Raw genomic sequence first — 14,425 nt, forward strand, 5'->3', positions numbered from 1 at the left:
TTCTGTCACCATGGCAACACCAGAGCTGTCACTCAACACATGGAAACAAAGTAACTGCTGTTACTTACTTGAAAAAGTAACTCTGATATTTCCTTCTAAATTAAAAAGTAATGCGTTACTTGAAAAAAGTAATCTGATTACGTAACTTGTGTTACCCTCAACACTGGAGTTGACTCTGTGTTTGTGTGTGACCAGGATGTCACACATATGGACTGGCGGTCACGCCACACCTGTGCTTTGTGCCGGAGTCTCCTCTGAATCAGAGCATATGGTGGCGACTGGAGCAGAAGGAGGTGAACTGACCTTGTGGAGTCACGACGGATCGCCGGTCTCTAAACTGCACCTGAGCGCTGATGATGATGTCACGTGCGTCGCATTCTCACCGTCGACCCCCTGCATGCTGTACGCCTCTCATGCACGCACGGTTAGTGTACTAGACACCAGGAACCTGAAGACGGCTGTGACACAGCTGGCAGACGTGGGTGAGGAGGAGATAAACTGGCTGTCTGTGAACGAGAGCGGTGCTCTGCTCGCTGCGGCGGATGATTCCGGAGCCGTGAGAGTCGTTGACCTACAGCTGGAGAAAGTCATCAGGACACTGCGGAAACATGACAACATCTGCTCGTCTGTGACCTTCCGACCTCACCGGCCTCAGAGTTTAGTGTCTGCAGGACTCGACATGCAGGTGAGATACAGAGATGGTGATTGATGAACGGGGCTTGGCCCATCGTATGGCACGTTTGCACAAAGTAACGCACAGCTGCTACTTTTTGTATTTTGAAAGATAAGTCTGTGTTACAGTTCCTGTGAAGTGGCTTGAGAAATGCAGTTTTCTTTGATGTGTTAAAGTCAGAGTGGAACATGTCAAAGAAATCATCCTTTTCTTGAAGGAAACCTAATATGCCCCTTTTTACAAGATGTAATACAAGTCTCAGGTGTCCCCAGAATGTGTCTGGACTGTGCCTTTACAGCTCATTGCTCACATACTTTGCTAAAAAACATCTGTTTGGTTTTGATTATAATGTCTATCGCGCTGAAATCAAAATCATTTTAAACCATACAAGTTTAAACTTCTGATATAGTTTCCTGAGCGCACACATCCGAAGCACACGCACAGAAAGCGGCATGTGAGCACTAAACGAAGTTCTCTTTCATGTCTTATTGCGCTTAAACTGTCAAATACACACAGGTTTATGTTCAGAACAAATTAGTTTTTCTGGCTCGTTTTTTCACAAGCTTGCAGAGCAAGGCTTACCAGTTACTGGGTTGTTATTTTTCATGTTTTCTGGGTTGGTAGATGCACTGGGGACCTGATTATAGCATGATACGTCACCTTTAAAGTCAGGGTGGGACATGTCAAAAAAATCATCCCTTTAGTTTCTTGCCAGAAGCGTTGGAGCTGTAGCCTTCTGGGTAGCACAGCAGCTTCATGCCACAGCAGCCCTCCAGACCACCCTTTTGAAGGTTTATGGTTAATGTATTATTTAACGACTACGAATATATCAACCTCTCCTAGTTAACATGCAAATTAATATACTGCTAATGCAAGGTTATATAAATTAATATACTGGTGATATTTCATTTTATGTCAATGTCAATTTATTTCTAGAGCACGATTTAAAACAACTTGAAGTTGACCAAAGTGCTTTACATATAAAACAACATTCAAAACAGTTTAAAGAGATTAAGTTAATCTCTATAATACATTAAAATCCAGAGAAAACAGATGAGTTTTTAACTTAGCCTTAAAATCTGACAATGTTTTTAGCAGTTCTGATATACAGTGGAAGACTATTCCACAATTTAGGGGCAATCATGGAAAAAGCCCTATCCCCTCTCATTTGTAGTCTTGCCCTAGGAACATCTTAATTGCATTATGATGTTTACATGTCAAGAGCAAAGCTTTTCACTCCCGTTCACATGAAAATACCATTATTCTTATTATTCGCTAAGAATTGTGGTGAATTTTTTACTGCCATTATTCACATTACCCACAGCACAAATGATGGACTCAGAAAGAGCAGGTGCGTTACTGGCTGCTGGTTTAATTTATTTACGTCTAATGCAAAACACTTTTGCATGGCTGTATTCCACGTTTTTTCGGCGCCTTAGAAATGTGATGGAATTCATTTGCCTTGCTGAGGTGCGTTTATAGTTTTGCATGACTTGCATATCGTATGCCTCTTGTCAGCTACTCATATGTTGTGTTCATACTTCACATAAAAGTACAGCCTGGTGAAGTTGGTGATACAGCACTCTCAAATTGTGTCTCAAACGTGTAACTGTTGCACATAAGATGGAAATTGCGCCCTCTGTTGTATGCTCAAAGTAGTGAAGAATAAAGCAACAGGGAGACTTTATGATTAACAGGTCATTTCATGTTTGATCATGGTAGCAGAATGGAAAAGTGTAACATGGTTTCTGTCCAAATTTACCACAGTATGGTTTGTCTTTTTTTTTTTTTGGTTTGTCACTTTAGTATAGAGGACCAATTCTCACTATTAACTGCTTGTTAGCAATGCTTATTATTAACATATTGGCTGTTTAATAGTATTTATAGACCAATTTGGAGTAGACGTCACAGTTACGTCACTTGCAGCTGCGTGTGCATTGTGGTGGCATAAAAACACTGGGAGCAAGTGGAGGGAAATATAACTTTTAACTTCCACAATTCTGACTTTTTTTCTTGCTAATGCAAGTTTATATCTCCTAGTTCGGACTTTATAACTTTATAGATACAACTCAACAATTGCGAGTTTGTAAATTCTGAGGAATAAAAGCCAGAAGTGTGGGATTATAAACTAAAAAGAAAGAATGACGAGTTGATTTTTCTTACCAGAATTGTGAGATATAATCTCGGAATTGCAAGAAAAAAAATCTGAATTTTGAAATATAAATTCAAAATTTAATTTTTTATTCCTTGGCTTGAATAGACTGATACGTTAAAACTGTCATTTTCTGCCACCAGATAGGCTCCGCCCACAAAAAACGTCATCACTGTTTGCAAACACTGAAATTGGTCTATAAAGCACATTCTGCATGACCATATTCTACACCCCTAATCTATCCAACCTAAATTTAACAACTAGGCTACCTTACTATTATTAAGCAGCAAATTAGAAGGTTATTGAGGCAAAAGTCGTAGTTAGGGCTGCACGATTATGACAAAAATCATAATTGTCGATTATTCCTTTGAAATTGTAATTGCGATTATTAATTTGCGATTAAATGAATGATGTTTACACCTTTGTTTGAAGCAACTGCATGCCATATTTTTATATGAAAATAAACAAGCTGAAAACACTAACTGAAAAACTTTTATTGCTTTTCTATAGTATTAAGCCTCAAATGTCAACTATACATCGGATTGGTTTCTCTTTAAATAAAAAGGTAAAAATATGCATGGTATTATAATGTTATACTAAAACTAAAATTGTTCCAAACAATGGAAAAACCCTTAAGATAACATGCACAAAGAAAAAACGCATCTTAAGCGTGCAGAATAACATAAGTGGACTTTGAACGATTAATTGATGCTTTGAACGATTATGTAATTGTGGCATCCGTAATTGTAATCGCGATTAGAAATTCGATTAATTATGCAGCCCTAGTCGTAGTTAATGGTTTGTTAATGGCGGAGCCATATTTAGATATTCCAATATCTCTGGAACTGAACCATGCAGGGCCTTTAAAATTAAGATGGCAAAAGGAAAGTTTGTTAAGACCCAAAATCTAAAAGGTCATTAAGATATATTTAATACTTGTTGAGTTACAGGCATGCAAACTTTGGAGAAAAAAACCTTGAAAGGTGCTTTTCCCCCATTTTTGAATGGACTGTATTGGCATATATTGCAACAAAGATTGCTAAAGTCAGCATATTTTATTAATAGAACTGCTGCTATCTTTCTAAAGTCATTTTACCCCCCTGAGTTTGGCTCTGAATCTCAGGTGAAAATTGTCATTTTGAGCCCCTCTACAAAATAGTGGATTACTCGGTAGCTAAATCTTCTTCTATGATATTTAATACTTGGCTTTCTTCTTCATTTATGTACGTCTTTCACCAGAAAAAGTAACATTTGAGCTGGGGATCTCTGGTTGAGTTGACACAGAATGACCCTGGGACCAAGGAAAGCGCCACCTGCTGTCAGAGAGTGAATTTGCGTTCTCATTCTGACAGTCTGCTGTTTTAACAAAGCTAAATCCGATTATATGTGACCCTGGCCCACAAAACCAGTCATAAGGGTCAATTTTTTGAAATTGAGATTTATACATCATCTGAAAGCTGAATAAATAATCTTTCCATTGGTGTATGGTTTGTTAGGATAGGACAATATTTGGCTGAGATACAACTATTTGAAAATCTGGAATCTGAGAGTGCAAAAAAATCTAAATATTGAGAAAATCATCTTTAAAGTTGTTCAAATGAAGTTCTTAGCAATGCATATTACTAATCAAAAATTAAGTTTTGATATATTTACAGTAGGAAATTTACAAAATATCTTCATGAACATGATCTTTACTTAATATCCTAATGATTTTTGGCATAAAAGAAAAATCTATAATTTTGACCCTTGCAATGTATTGTTGGCTATTGCTACAAATATACCCCAGCGACTTAACACTGCTTTTGTGCTGCAGGGTCACATGTGATCTTATTTAAATCAGAACCTGCACATTCTTCATGTAGCATCTTTGTTTGGGTCATGATTAAAATGCAGTGCTTGCCTCTAATTTTAAATGCACTCATATTTTCTTCATGCTTTCATTCTTTCCCACGTTTTGCTTAAAAAATTAAATATTTAAAAAAAGTCAGCCATCAACCATTTGCTGTAAAAACATCGGCAATCGGAACCAGCCTTGAAAAATCAAGATGGTGATGCTGAATGAAATGGTTTGTTTGGTTTGTGTTTCCCATCTCGCAGGCAATGCTGTGGAACCTGCCAAAGGTGCGTCCACTCTGGACCTTCAGTCTGCAAGAAGATGCTCATCCGCAGAGAGCGGGGCAGATGTTCAACCCTCCTCTCGCACACTGCGTTGATGCCGCGTCCTGCGGTAACGTGTTTGCCTGTGCTGCTGAGGATGGCTGCATCCACCTCCTGCGGGTGTCTGAAGACTCCAGGCTCAGGGAACGAGGGATGTTCAAGGCTCATTCTCAGGGAGCATCGCAGGCTCACTTCATCAGCTTTCTGTCCCATCCGTACTGGCTGGCCACCGGAGGAAACGACGGGCTCGTGGCTCTCTGGGACCTCAGTGAAGATGCTCTGGTGGCCAATGAGAGGAAGCGTAAGAGCCGCAAAAAGAAACCTAAAGCCAGAGCGAAGGCAGTCTCTCAAGTTCAAAACCAGAAACAACAGATGAGTGGGGAGGAAGCAGAAGCTGGCAGTGCTTCCTCTAGTTCAGAGACGCATGGAAAAACCGTGCCAAAACTGTCTTTTAATCACGGGGAGAAGGTGAACTGGGTTTGTCCAGCTGTGTTAAAGGGAAAGCCGAGTCTGCTGGTGACAGACCAAAGTTCCAGTCCATCTGTGTATTCGCTGGATGCGCTATAATGTTTGGGAAATCATATTAAAGTTATGTAAACTTAATGCAAGATCTACAGCTTAGATTATGCCTTTCTCAGTCATTTATTGCTCATCTTTTGGTCTGATTTTCAGAGGTGGACCAAGTACACAACTCTATCCATTGTGAAGACAGATTTTTACTTAAGTAAAAGTACAGAAGTACTTGCATCCAAAAAGTACCAAAAGTACTTGTCAATGCACTGTTGTATTATTGTTGTATGTAATATTTGCAATGCCTCTGAAGCAACTTACAATATATTAGACTTACTGAATGCACTGACTAGCTTGTAGTAACTTTGGAATTAAAAGCTTTTAGAATGTAAAAAAAAAACAGGTTTATTTAACGCCACTACATACTAGTGGAAAATCACTACAAGGCTGATTACTGATAGGCTGTCTGAAGAAAAAAAATCACCCACTGACTTTCAAAGCTGCTACATAGTAACGACTTTCTACTTCGAGGACCTTGATAGAAATGTAGTGGAGTGAAAAGTACAATATTTGTCTTTCAAATGTACACTCTAAAAAATGCTGGGTTGTTTCAACCCAACTTTGGGTCAAATATGGACTAACCCAACCATTGGGTTAAATTTTTACATTACATTTTTAACCCAAAAGTTGGGTTAGTCCATATTTGACCCAAAGTTGGGATGAAACAACCCAGCATTTTTTATAGAGTGTAGTGAAGTTAGTCATAAGTTTCCAGGATACAATACTCAAGTACAGATACGCAAAAAGTGTACTTAAGTACGATACTCAAGTAAAAGCACTTCGTTACTCTCCACCTCTGGCGATTTTCAGGGTGACTAAATGCCTTTCACTGAGTTTTTTTTCCTGTTTGTTTAGACCAAATTTAGCTTGAGGTGAACTGAAGAGTGAAGATGAGTACGCATGTCAACCTGTTTGTAAAACTACTTTTGCAGAGTTTCTGTCAGGTGCATCCAAGAGATACTGTACTATCCCATGAGGCCATGGGAGAGAATTTGTAAATGGCGGGAAAGCACAATTGATGTTTTAGGTCACCCGACAATGATAACATGGCAGATGGTCCGGAAGTATGGATACTGTAGAACAATAGTACATTTTCATAAGCAAAAAAAGAGAACATTTATGGTTTGTAAGGTAAATTTGTGTTATAATAATGCTTTCTAATTAAGAAATATGGACCTCATTTATAAATCATGCATATGCACAGATTTGATCTTGAGTGTGCATATGCTAAAATCCAAGCCAGAGTTTATATTTGTAAAAGCCGTCTTTGTAATGGAAAAGTGCTTCGCACCACATCAGGTTCTGAGCAGATGTGCACACTTTTCTTTCGGGAGTATACTGCAGGTGTTTGGAAATCTAAGCAGTTCTTGCTATTCAGGGCAGAGATCTGAAACCATTCAGCTGTGCACAATTTCAAGATCATTTGCGAAGGTGTGCTTATATTCATTTCTCTGAATCACATATGCACATTTGAGAATGACTTTAGATCAAATGTATGATGGTAGATTTTATAAACCAGGCCCTATCCCAGATAGCAAAAATCATCTGGGCCAGATCTGGCCCAGACCCATCTGAAGTTCTGGTCCAGATCCGCACAACGGACTCGGGCCGGTGTCTTTTGGCACAATGGGCCAATACCGGCACAGATCCGTTTTTCCCGATCTGGACCAGAACTGGGTCAGCTCTGGACCAGATGCGGATTCCTTTATGGTGATTTGGCCCAAATGTGGGCCGGATCTGGTCCAGCACCATGCCGGATCTGGGCCAGCTCATTTTGTGTGTGTATATATATATATATATATATATATGCCTACACACACACACACACACACACACACAAATAAGTTGTATACATATCTAGAATTCAAATACAATTAGTTTATTTGTATAGTGCTTTTCACAATACATATTTCAATACAGCTTTACAGAAAATGCATGTTACTTTGTTACAAATAAAAAGAGTAATGTCCATATGCCACAGTATTTGTACAGTTCCCGGATAATACAAATCATATAAGTAGATTATGACTGTATTTAAGCATAAATTATGAAAGCAATGATTACAAGCATGCCTGGGTCCGTGTTACAGCACTGAAACCGATGTGACTGTAACGCGGATTTGCCGGTTTTAAAACAGATCTGGCGCGAAGTCAGCTGCTGTCTGGGATATAACTATATATTATTGTGTGTCATCTGTACTGTTCATCAGTAGGGTATGCATACAGAAAATACCTCTGGTTCAGAGAATAATTTGTAATGGCTACTCAACCTGAAAGTACCTTATTTATTGGAACCAAGCATTGTGGTTATCCATCTACTCTTGAGTAAACTAGTCTCCTAGGAAGATGCTTAACCTCGTTTAAGGAATATACTCAGGGACCTGGACTTGTCCTAGTAGTCTAAAATGCCATTTCACCATCTGTCAGTGCTGACATTATTGCTTTGAGTCTTATTGCCTCCATATCGTATGCCCTTTACAGACATTGAGTTGTTTTACTTATCGAATGACTTTAAACCAGCCTCATGCCACACAGAGCTCAGCTTGTTTTGAACCTGGAATGCTCCAGTAAAATACAGTACAAAGTACATCTTAAACATTTGAACTTTTTAGCCACAAAACTTTGGAAAGGCACCATGAAAACAAGCAGTCATAAGCCATCTTTAATATAATTTACACTCACACTTGCCTCTAGCAAAACAAAATACAACACAGTTGAACAGAAGTAAAATGTTGACCTGGCTCCAGTTTTAAATCAAAAAGAGCCCTGAAGTGAAAAGTGAAAACACGAAGGCAAATAGAAGTGTCAGTGTTTTCATTCATACAATATACATTGATTCTGGTTGAACACACAATGTGCTGTATCTGTAGGACATGCTGTATACTCTTGGATTGGTACAACAATACTGAAGAAAGAAAAAAAAATCCAGAGATCACAAAAAATGCTCTAAATTACAAGTTTATGAATGAGCTTAATTCTAGCTGTCGAGCTCTTCAGAGCTTAGCCAGGCACTTCTCTATAGCGTCGATATCAGCACCTCCATCTTCTTTGCTTCCACGTGCGCTGCACTCAATGAACTCCACCTGATTGGGCAGCTGAGAAAACTCAAAATCTTTGCCTTTCTTACCCAGATACACAGAACCCCCCACAGCCCCGTCCTGAGAGGAGAGGGCCGCAGAACGCGTCAATCTCAGAGTATTCCTGTGGAGCAGACACAAACCTACAATCAATCTGTAACAAGTAACAGCAACACATGTGACACCCAGTGTTGCGGAAAGTTACTTTTAAATGTAATGCATTACAATATTGCATTACTCACTAAAAAAAAGTAACCAATTACGTTACTTTGTTACTATTTATGGAAAGTGCGTTATATTAATTTCGAGTTACTTTTTAAATCTGGGCAGGGCTTGCTTGTTCGTTTTTAAAATAAAAAAAGTTATATTTTTGGCAAACGTAAAAGCGAAATGAATAATCCTCAGGCTGAAGGAAAAGTAAATTAACGTCTGTACAGTAGAACGCAGAAGAAAGTTCAGCAATAAAAAAAACTAAAGCAGCACAAATGTTTATCTAGAGTAATTTTTGGTTATTAGTATGGTTGAATTGGATCATCAAAGACACTGGTTAATACAATGGGAATAAATATTCTGAGTTGCATTTCATGGCTTTTATTCTTTTTTTTTTTTTTTGCAAGTGAGAAATTAATGCATGTTCACATTTATTCTAGAACTACAGTGACATCTCACTCCCGATTTCTCTCAGCATGGGGACAGGACAGCGGTCAATCAATAAATGGGAAAAAAAGTAACTTATTTGTAAAAGTAACTTGTATTAAAAAGTAACTAAATTAAAAAGTAATTTGTATTAAAAAGTAACTAAATTAAAAAGTAATTTGTATTAAAAAGTAACTAAATTAAAAAGTAATGTGTTACTTTACTAGTTAAGTTTACAGCTTAAACATTTGAACTTTTTAGCCACAAAACATTGGAAAAGTACCATGAAAACAAGCAGTCATAAGCTATCTTTAAAATAATTTACACTCACACTTGCCGCTAGCAAAGGCAATTTTATTCATTTTGAGAAATACTGAATCGTTTTTTATTGCAAGTGAGATTCATGTAACAGTAATCTGATTATGTAACTCGCATTACTTGTAATGCGTTACACCCAACACTGATGACACCAATGCTACTAGATGTTTCACAGAGAAGCACCTTGCATGTAAACCACCTGCACATTTACAAAGCCCACAGCAATGATAGTTCATCTCTGCAACAGAAAACACCTGAAACGTCTCGTTTCTAGTGCTGCCATTATTTCATGACTTAGTGTTACACATTTGCATAATGCACTCCCTTAAAGAACAGTTGGGTACGTGATTTCGAGGGCATAAAAAAAAAAACAATTTCATAGTTACCATAGATGTGATACTGTTTATAGCTGAATCCCCAAGCAGGGTTTTCAGAAGTACAGGCTTTAAAGAGACAGGAGCGTTTCTGAAATGCTCTGTTTAGCTCCCGTCTCTTTAAAGCCTGTACTTCTGAAAAGCCCAGTCTGCTTTGATTGGTGCACTGTACAGTATTAGACAAATACTGTTACTCATGTAAATGCATTCTAGCAGACCCCCAAAATAATATTATGAACTTGTAAATGAGCATAATAAGGGCACTTTAACCCTGAGACGGAAATGAGTGAATACTCACATCTCCTTCTCCAACTGCTGCTGAATTAATTTAGCTGATTTTGCCATAGTGATATCTACAGTAAAAGAAAGAAAACAAACATGTACTCCATACACATGAAATCCCTCTATTCACATATTTATGAAAAATACTTCATTAGTGATACAATCATTAGTGGTGCACAGTGTTCAGTCTGGTGAAAAAAAAAACTGCAGTGCACTTGCGTTCCCACTAAATCTTTACGACTCAAATTCAGAGCAAATGATGTTCTGTATTTTCTCTTTGAGGCATTGGCCAATTCTCACATCTAGAGCACCATGGATTGTAATTGAGAATGTTAAATTCAACAATAACCTTGTTTGTTGCAGGCTACCACAAGTGTGGGGGCATTTTTTGCCACTATGTTGTCTGTGAGGATGGAGTAGAGGAACTCAGCCACATCTCTGACGTCCTTCTGGAAGATGCTGCTGTCCACCACAAACACAACGGCTCTGCAATCCAGCAAAGAGCTTTCAGTCACTCAACCAAGAGGTCTCTGTCTGAACATCTAGCAGCTAGAAGTACTGATAAATGATTGCACGTTTATTCACACTGAAAGGTGGGAATGGTGTTTGAACTAAATAGACAGCAAATTTATGATGCATCATCAGGAATACAGAATCTGAGATGATCCACAAAAATACTGGGTAAGAGAAGATAACCACATGGGTTAAGGTTAGGTTAAGGGTTAGCACCTAGTTATTACTATAATAACTACATTGTATGCGAGTCAAAGACGAAAAAGGCTTTAAGCATAAAAAGTAATACTGCTTTAAATTGTTGTTGTTTTTCCCCAAATTTTTTGTTAAGTTTTCCGTTTAATTTAATTGCAATTTTGTTTTTGTTTTTACGAGCAAAAAATAAATATCATACATTTTCCCCTGATTTACAGAAGACACCCACTAAAATATCATTCAGTGTAACAATCTTGTCAGGCATATTTACACCAAAAATCAATTTATGACATATTAAAAGACTAATTACTTTCACCCCAAATACTAATTAGTTGTAATTTTAAATTTTTAAAAAGGTTTTGCCCATTTGTCAGTAAGAATTTTTTACTCATTTAAAACCCAATCAAATTTAATATGCTCACTCATTCTTTTATATATTTTAATATGTACAAAATTTGTACTCATTTAAAACACAATCAAATTTAATATGCTCCCTTATGCTTTTATGTATTTTATTATGTACAAGTCAGAATAAGCATGTTTTTTTTATTTTTACTTAACTATTGTGTTACACTGAATGACAATGTAACATTATTTCAACCAAATTTTAACATTTTATTCTCCAAAACTTATGTGAAACCTTAAAACTAGACACTTTACTTACATTTAATGTGCTTTCAATGGACATAAAATCCCTTTTGTAAATTTCTTTTGATGCGGACATCTTAACGTCTTAACATGCGGAACAGGGCAGTAAAATAAACTGCTACCTCTGATTTATTAATATATGCACCACAAAGTCCAAACAAATTATGCTTTTGATTATGAGGGCACATGAATTATATATATAAAAAAGATGTGCACAAATAATTAATTTATAATCAACATTATAACATTCCATTTTAAAAAAATTATTCCATGGTGAATTTATAAAGAGAACACAGGCTCAGTCTTGACAGAATTGGACTTAAATTATGAGAAAAGTTTATTATAATAATTTAATTTTTGCAATTGGCTGTTTGCATTACTTGTGTGTTTTTAAGTGCATGAGATAGAAGAGCACTGCATACACCTCTGACCTCGGTCTTGCATGTATACACATGTATTATATTTGCGCATTAGTTATTTGTGGACTTTCCGTTGTTTCTAGAGCGAGAGAGTGAAACTGTGTCCGTGGTACAACTAATGTGAAGAAAGCTCATCTCTGACGGATTGCTTCGTTTGCTTTAGCAGTTCAAAGATAAAAAACTGGACTGTTCCCCAGATTACAACAAGCCAGCCGGTCATCATGTGAATGTTCCCGCAGTGAGCAGGATCCCAGGAACCCATTCTTTCCATTCAAAAGCTTCCACGCAACTAATACTCTCAGTGAGAATGAACAGGCCTTCATGCGCAGTCAGAAAAGCTCACATTTATCTTCATAACTCACCGAGCCACGGCCTTGTGCTTCTCCACAATCTGAACTCTTAAACTTTCATGACCAGGAACATCGATAAGAGTCCAGCTGCCACCCTGCAATATCAAAAACATTCAGTGTGTTATTTAGCCAATTAAATCGTATGTTTAAAATCCACTCAGCTGCCTCATAACATCAAACGCACACAGTTGTAATGCTATTAAATAACTTACCCTGTCGTTTTTGCTCTTGTATGTGGCGCTGTTCTCTGTGATGGACGTCTGAGTTCTTACAAACTTCCCTAGTAATAACTGGGAAAACACTGCAAATCATTTCCAGTCTAATGACTGTGTGCCGCAAGAGTAAGAAAGCTTGTGTTGTGTAATCTTTTACTTTACTCACTCGAGTGAACAGAAGAGTTTTCCCGGAGTCACAGAGTCCCAGCAGCAGCACAGCGTTCCTGGCTTTACTGGAGCCCCAGAAATTCCCAAAGAACACTACGATTTCAGAAAAAGAACATGTGTGTGTGTGTAATGTCAGGAAAGTGTCAACCATAAAAGCTGATGCATCATATCAACAGGTCACTGTAATATAAAACAGTGTTCCGTTTCAGAAATGTCAAACTTTTTACTATGCAAGGACTTAAAGGGGTCATATGATGCTGCTAAAAAGAACATTATTATCGCATCATATGACCCCTTTAAGTACCGTCAGACAAGAAATGTTACAAAATGTTTTAGCATTCTCGTGGAAAAATTGATATTACACCGTTCATATTGAAATGTCAGAGTTCACAGTGTGGCTATTATGGGATGCCACTCAATTACAGTACCGGTAAAAGTGAAGCACTTCAGGAAGAGACCGCTGTTAAGGAAGAATATTTACAATAAACAATGCCATGAAAAGTTAATTTTCAAATTCTTCTTCAGTGTTGGTGTTAGCTATAAGACAGCCCGTTCTCAAATAACGTTACACTTGTGCAGTCTTCAGGTAGTCTGCAGGTATGTTATTTCAAGAGTCTTTGCCAGTGAATCTAAGCTTTGGTCTGAAGTTCTGAGCTGCTTCTGAATCTTCATGTAATCCCAGTGATGGTGAGATCAGATCAGAGTCAAATCATCTGTTAGAAGACTGCTTGTTCATACAAAAATACAACACTTTTTTTTATTATTATTGGGATGTGAACCCTCGTAAATGCCTCAAATATTTTTGTGAAACATCTAATGTGTCCAAGACACGTGCACAGTCAATATACAAACAATAATAATAGTTATGCTGGCTAATTCTAATAATGTCTTGTATGAATGTTTGCTTTGATATGACAATAAAGCTGCTTAATTCTTACCGATAGTGAGAACCACGAGCGCTAAAGCCAGGAATATCCCGAGGATGAAGACGGCTTCTTCACTCTGAATCTCTTTCAGGAAGCTCTCCATGAACTGCTCCTCAGAGAAGTCCTCCAGATCTAGATGAATCTTCTCGTCCATGTTTGATTGACCAGGCAGAAGACAGCGGAAGTGAATGACACGTGTACTAACTTCAGAGACTTGCGTAGTTCCGCGTTCTACTATGGTGACGGCTTACCTCATGAATATTAATAAGCATGCGCGGTCGTTACTGGCCAATCTGCCTGGAGGGTTGAGGTGCGGAAATAATTAATATTAATGAGCTAACCTTTGCCATAGTAGTGTTCGTTCAGCTCACCATGGAAATAAAATGTTTTTTTTTGTGTGTGTGTTTACCATATTTTAGAAATAGAATAAGTTGACACAAGTTACAATGTCAAATTAGCATAAAACGGGTCGGCCAGTAATTTATAAAAAAATTTTTTTAAAGATAAATATACATATTGTGTTTCCTCATTGTGTATTTTCAATTCAACGTCTGTTAAACTCTTAGGTTTAATAGATTGCTAGCGCGTTGACGCGATGTGTTAATTTTCTCATGGTTTACCAGGATAAACCAATCGCAGTTGTTTGTAATTACCGTTTGGGTATTCCCTTCAATCATTTAATTGAGATTGCTAGGGCATATTTTATTTTGCACCCTGGATACCGATCCTTTGAAAATTTTAATCGCACTTTTT

At 37.6% G+C, this 14,425-nt stretch overlaps 2 protein-coding genes across 3 annotated transcripts in view; one reads left to right on the forward strand and one right to left on the reverse strand.

Moving 5' to 3' along the window:
- The window catches only part of wdr53 (WD repeat domain 53), an 8,706-nt gene extending 2,950 nt beyond the window's left edge, over positions 1-5,756 (forward strand). Inside the window, exons 2-3 of one of the 2 annotated variants that reach the window (XM_016512525.1) lie at positions 196-685; positions 4,923-5,756. In XM_016512525.1, coding sequence (XP_016368011.1) covers positions 197-685; positions 4,923-5,549 — 1,116 coding nt within the window. In that variant the 5' untranslated portion in view covers position 196 and the 3' untranslated portion in view covers positions 5,550-5,756. Of the gene's footprint in view, positions 1-190; positions 686-4,922 lie in introns of both variants that reach the window. The other variant, XM_016512526.1, reaches the window with a different exon arrangement.
- Positions 5,757-8,172: 2,416 nt separating this feature from the next.
- LOC107708336 (signal recognition particle receptor subunit beta-like) lies at positions 8,173-13,898 on the reverse strand. The gene is made up of 7 exons (XM_016512529.1): positions 13,685-13,898; positions 12,745-12,839; positions 12,576-12,653; positions 12,376-12,458; positions 10,588-10,724; positions 10,255-10,309; positions 8,173-8,752 (listed from the first exon to the last, which is right to left on the reverse strand). The coding sequence occupies exons 1-7, from the start codon at positions 13,824-13,826 to the stop codon at positions 8,545-8,547; spliced, it is 798 nt and encodes a 265-aa protein (XP_016368015.1). The 5' UTR covers positions 13,827-13,898; the 3' UTR covers positions 8,173-8,544.
- Positions 13,899-14,425: the final 527 nt, after the last annotated feature.

The sequence above is a fragment of the Sinocyclocheilus rhinocerous genome, unplaced genomic scaffold (genome assembly GCF_001515625.1).
Source record: "Sinocyclocheilus rhinocerous isolate Xijiao unplaced genomic scaffold, SAMN03320098_v1.1 scaffold1017, whole genome shotgun sequence".
NCBI lineage: Eukaryota > Metazoa > Chordata > Actinopteri > Cypriniformes > Cyprinidae > Sinocyclocheilus > Sinocyclocheilus rhinocerous.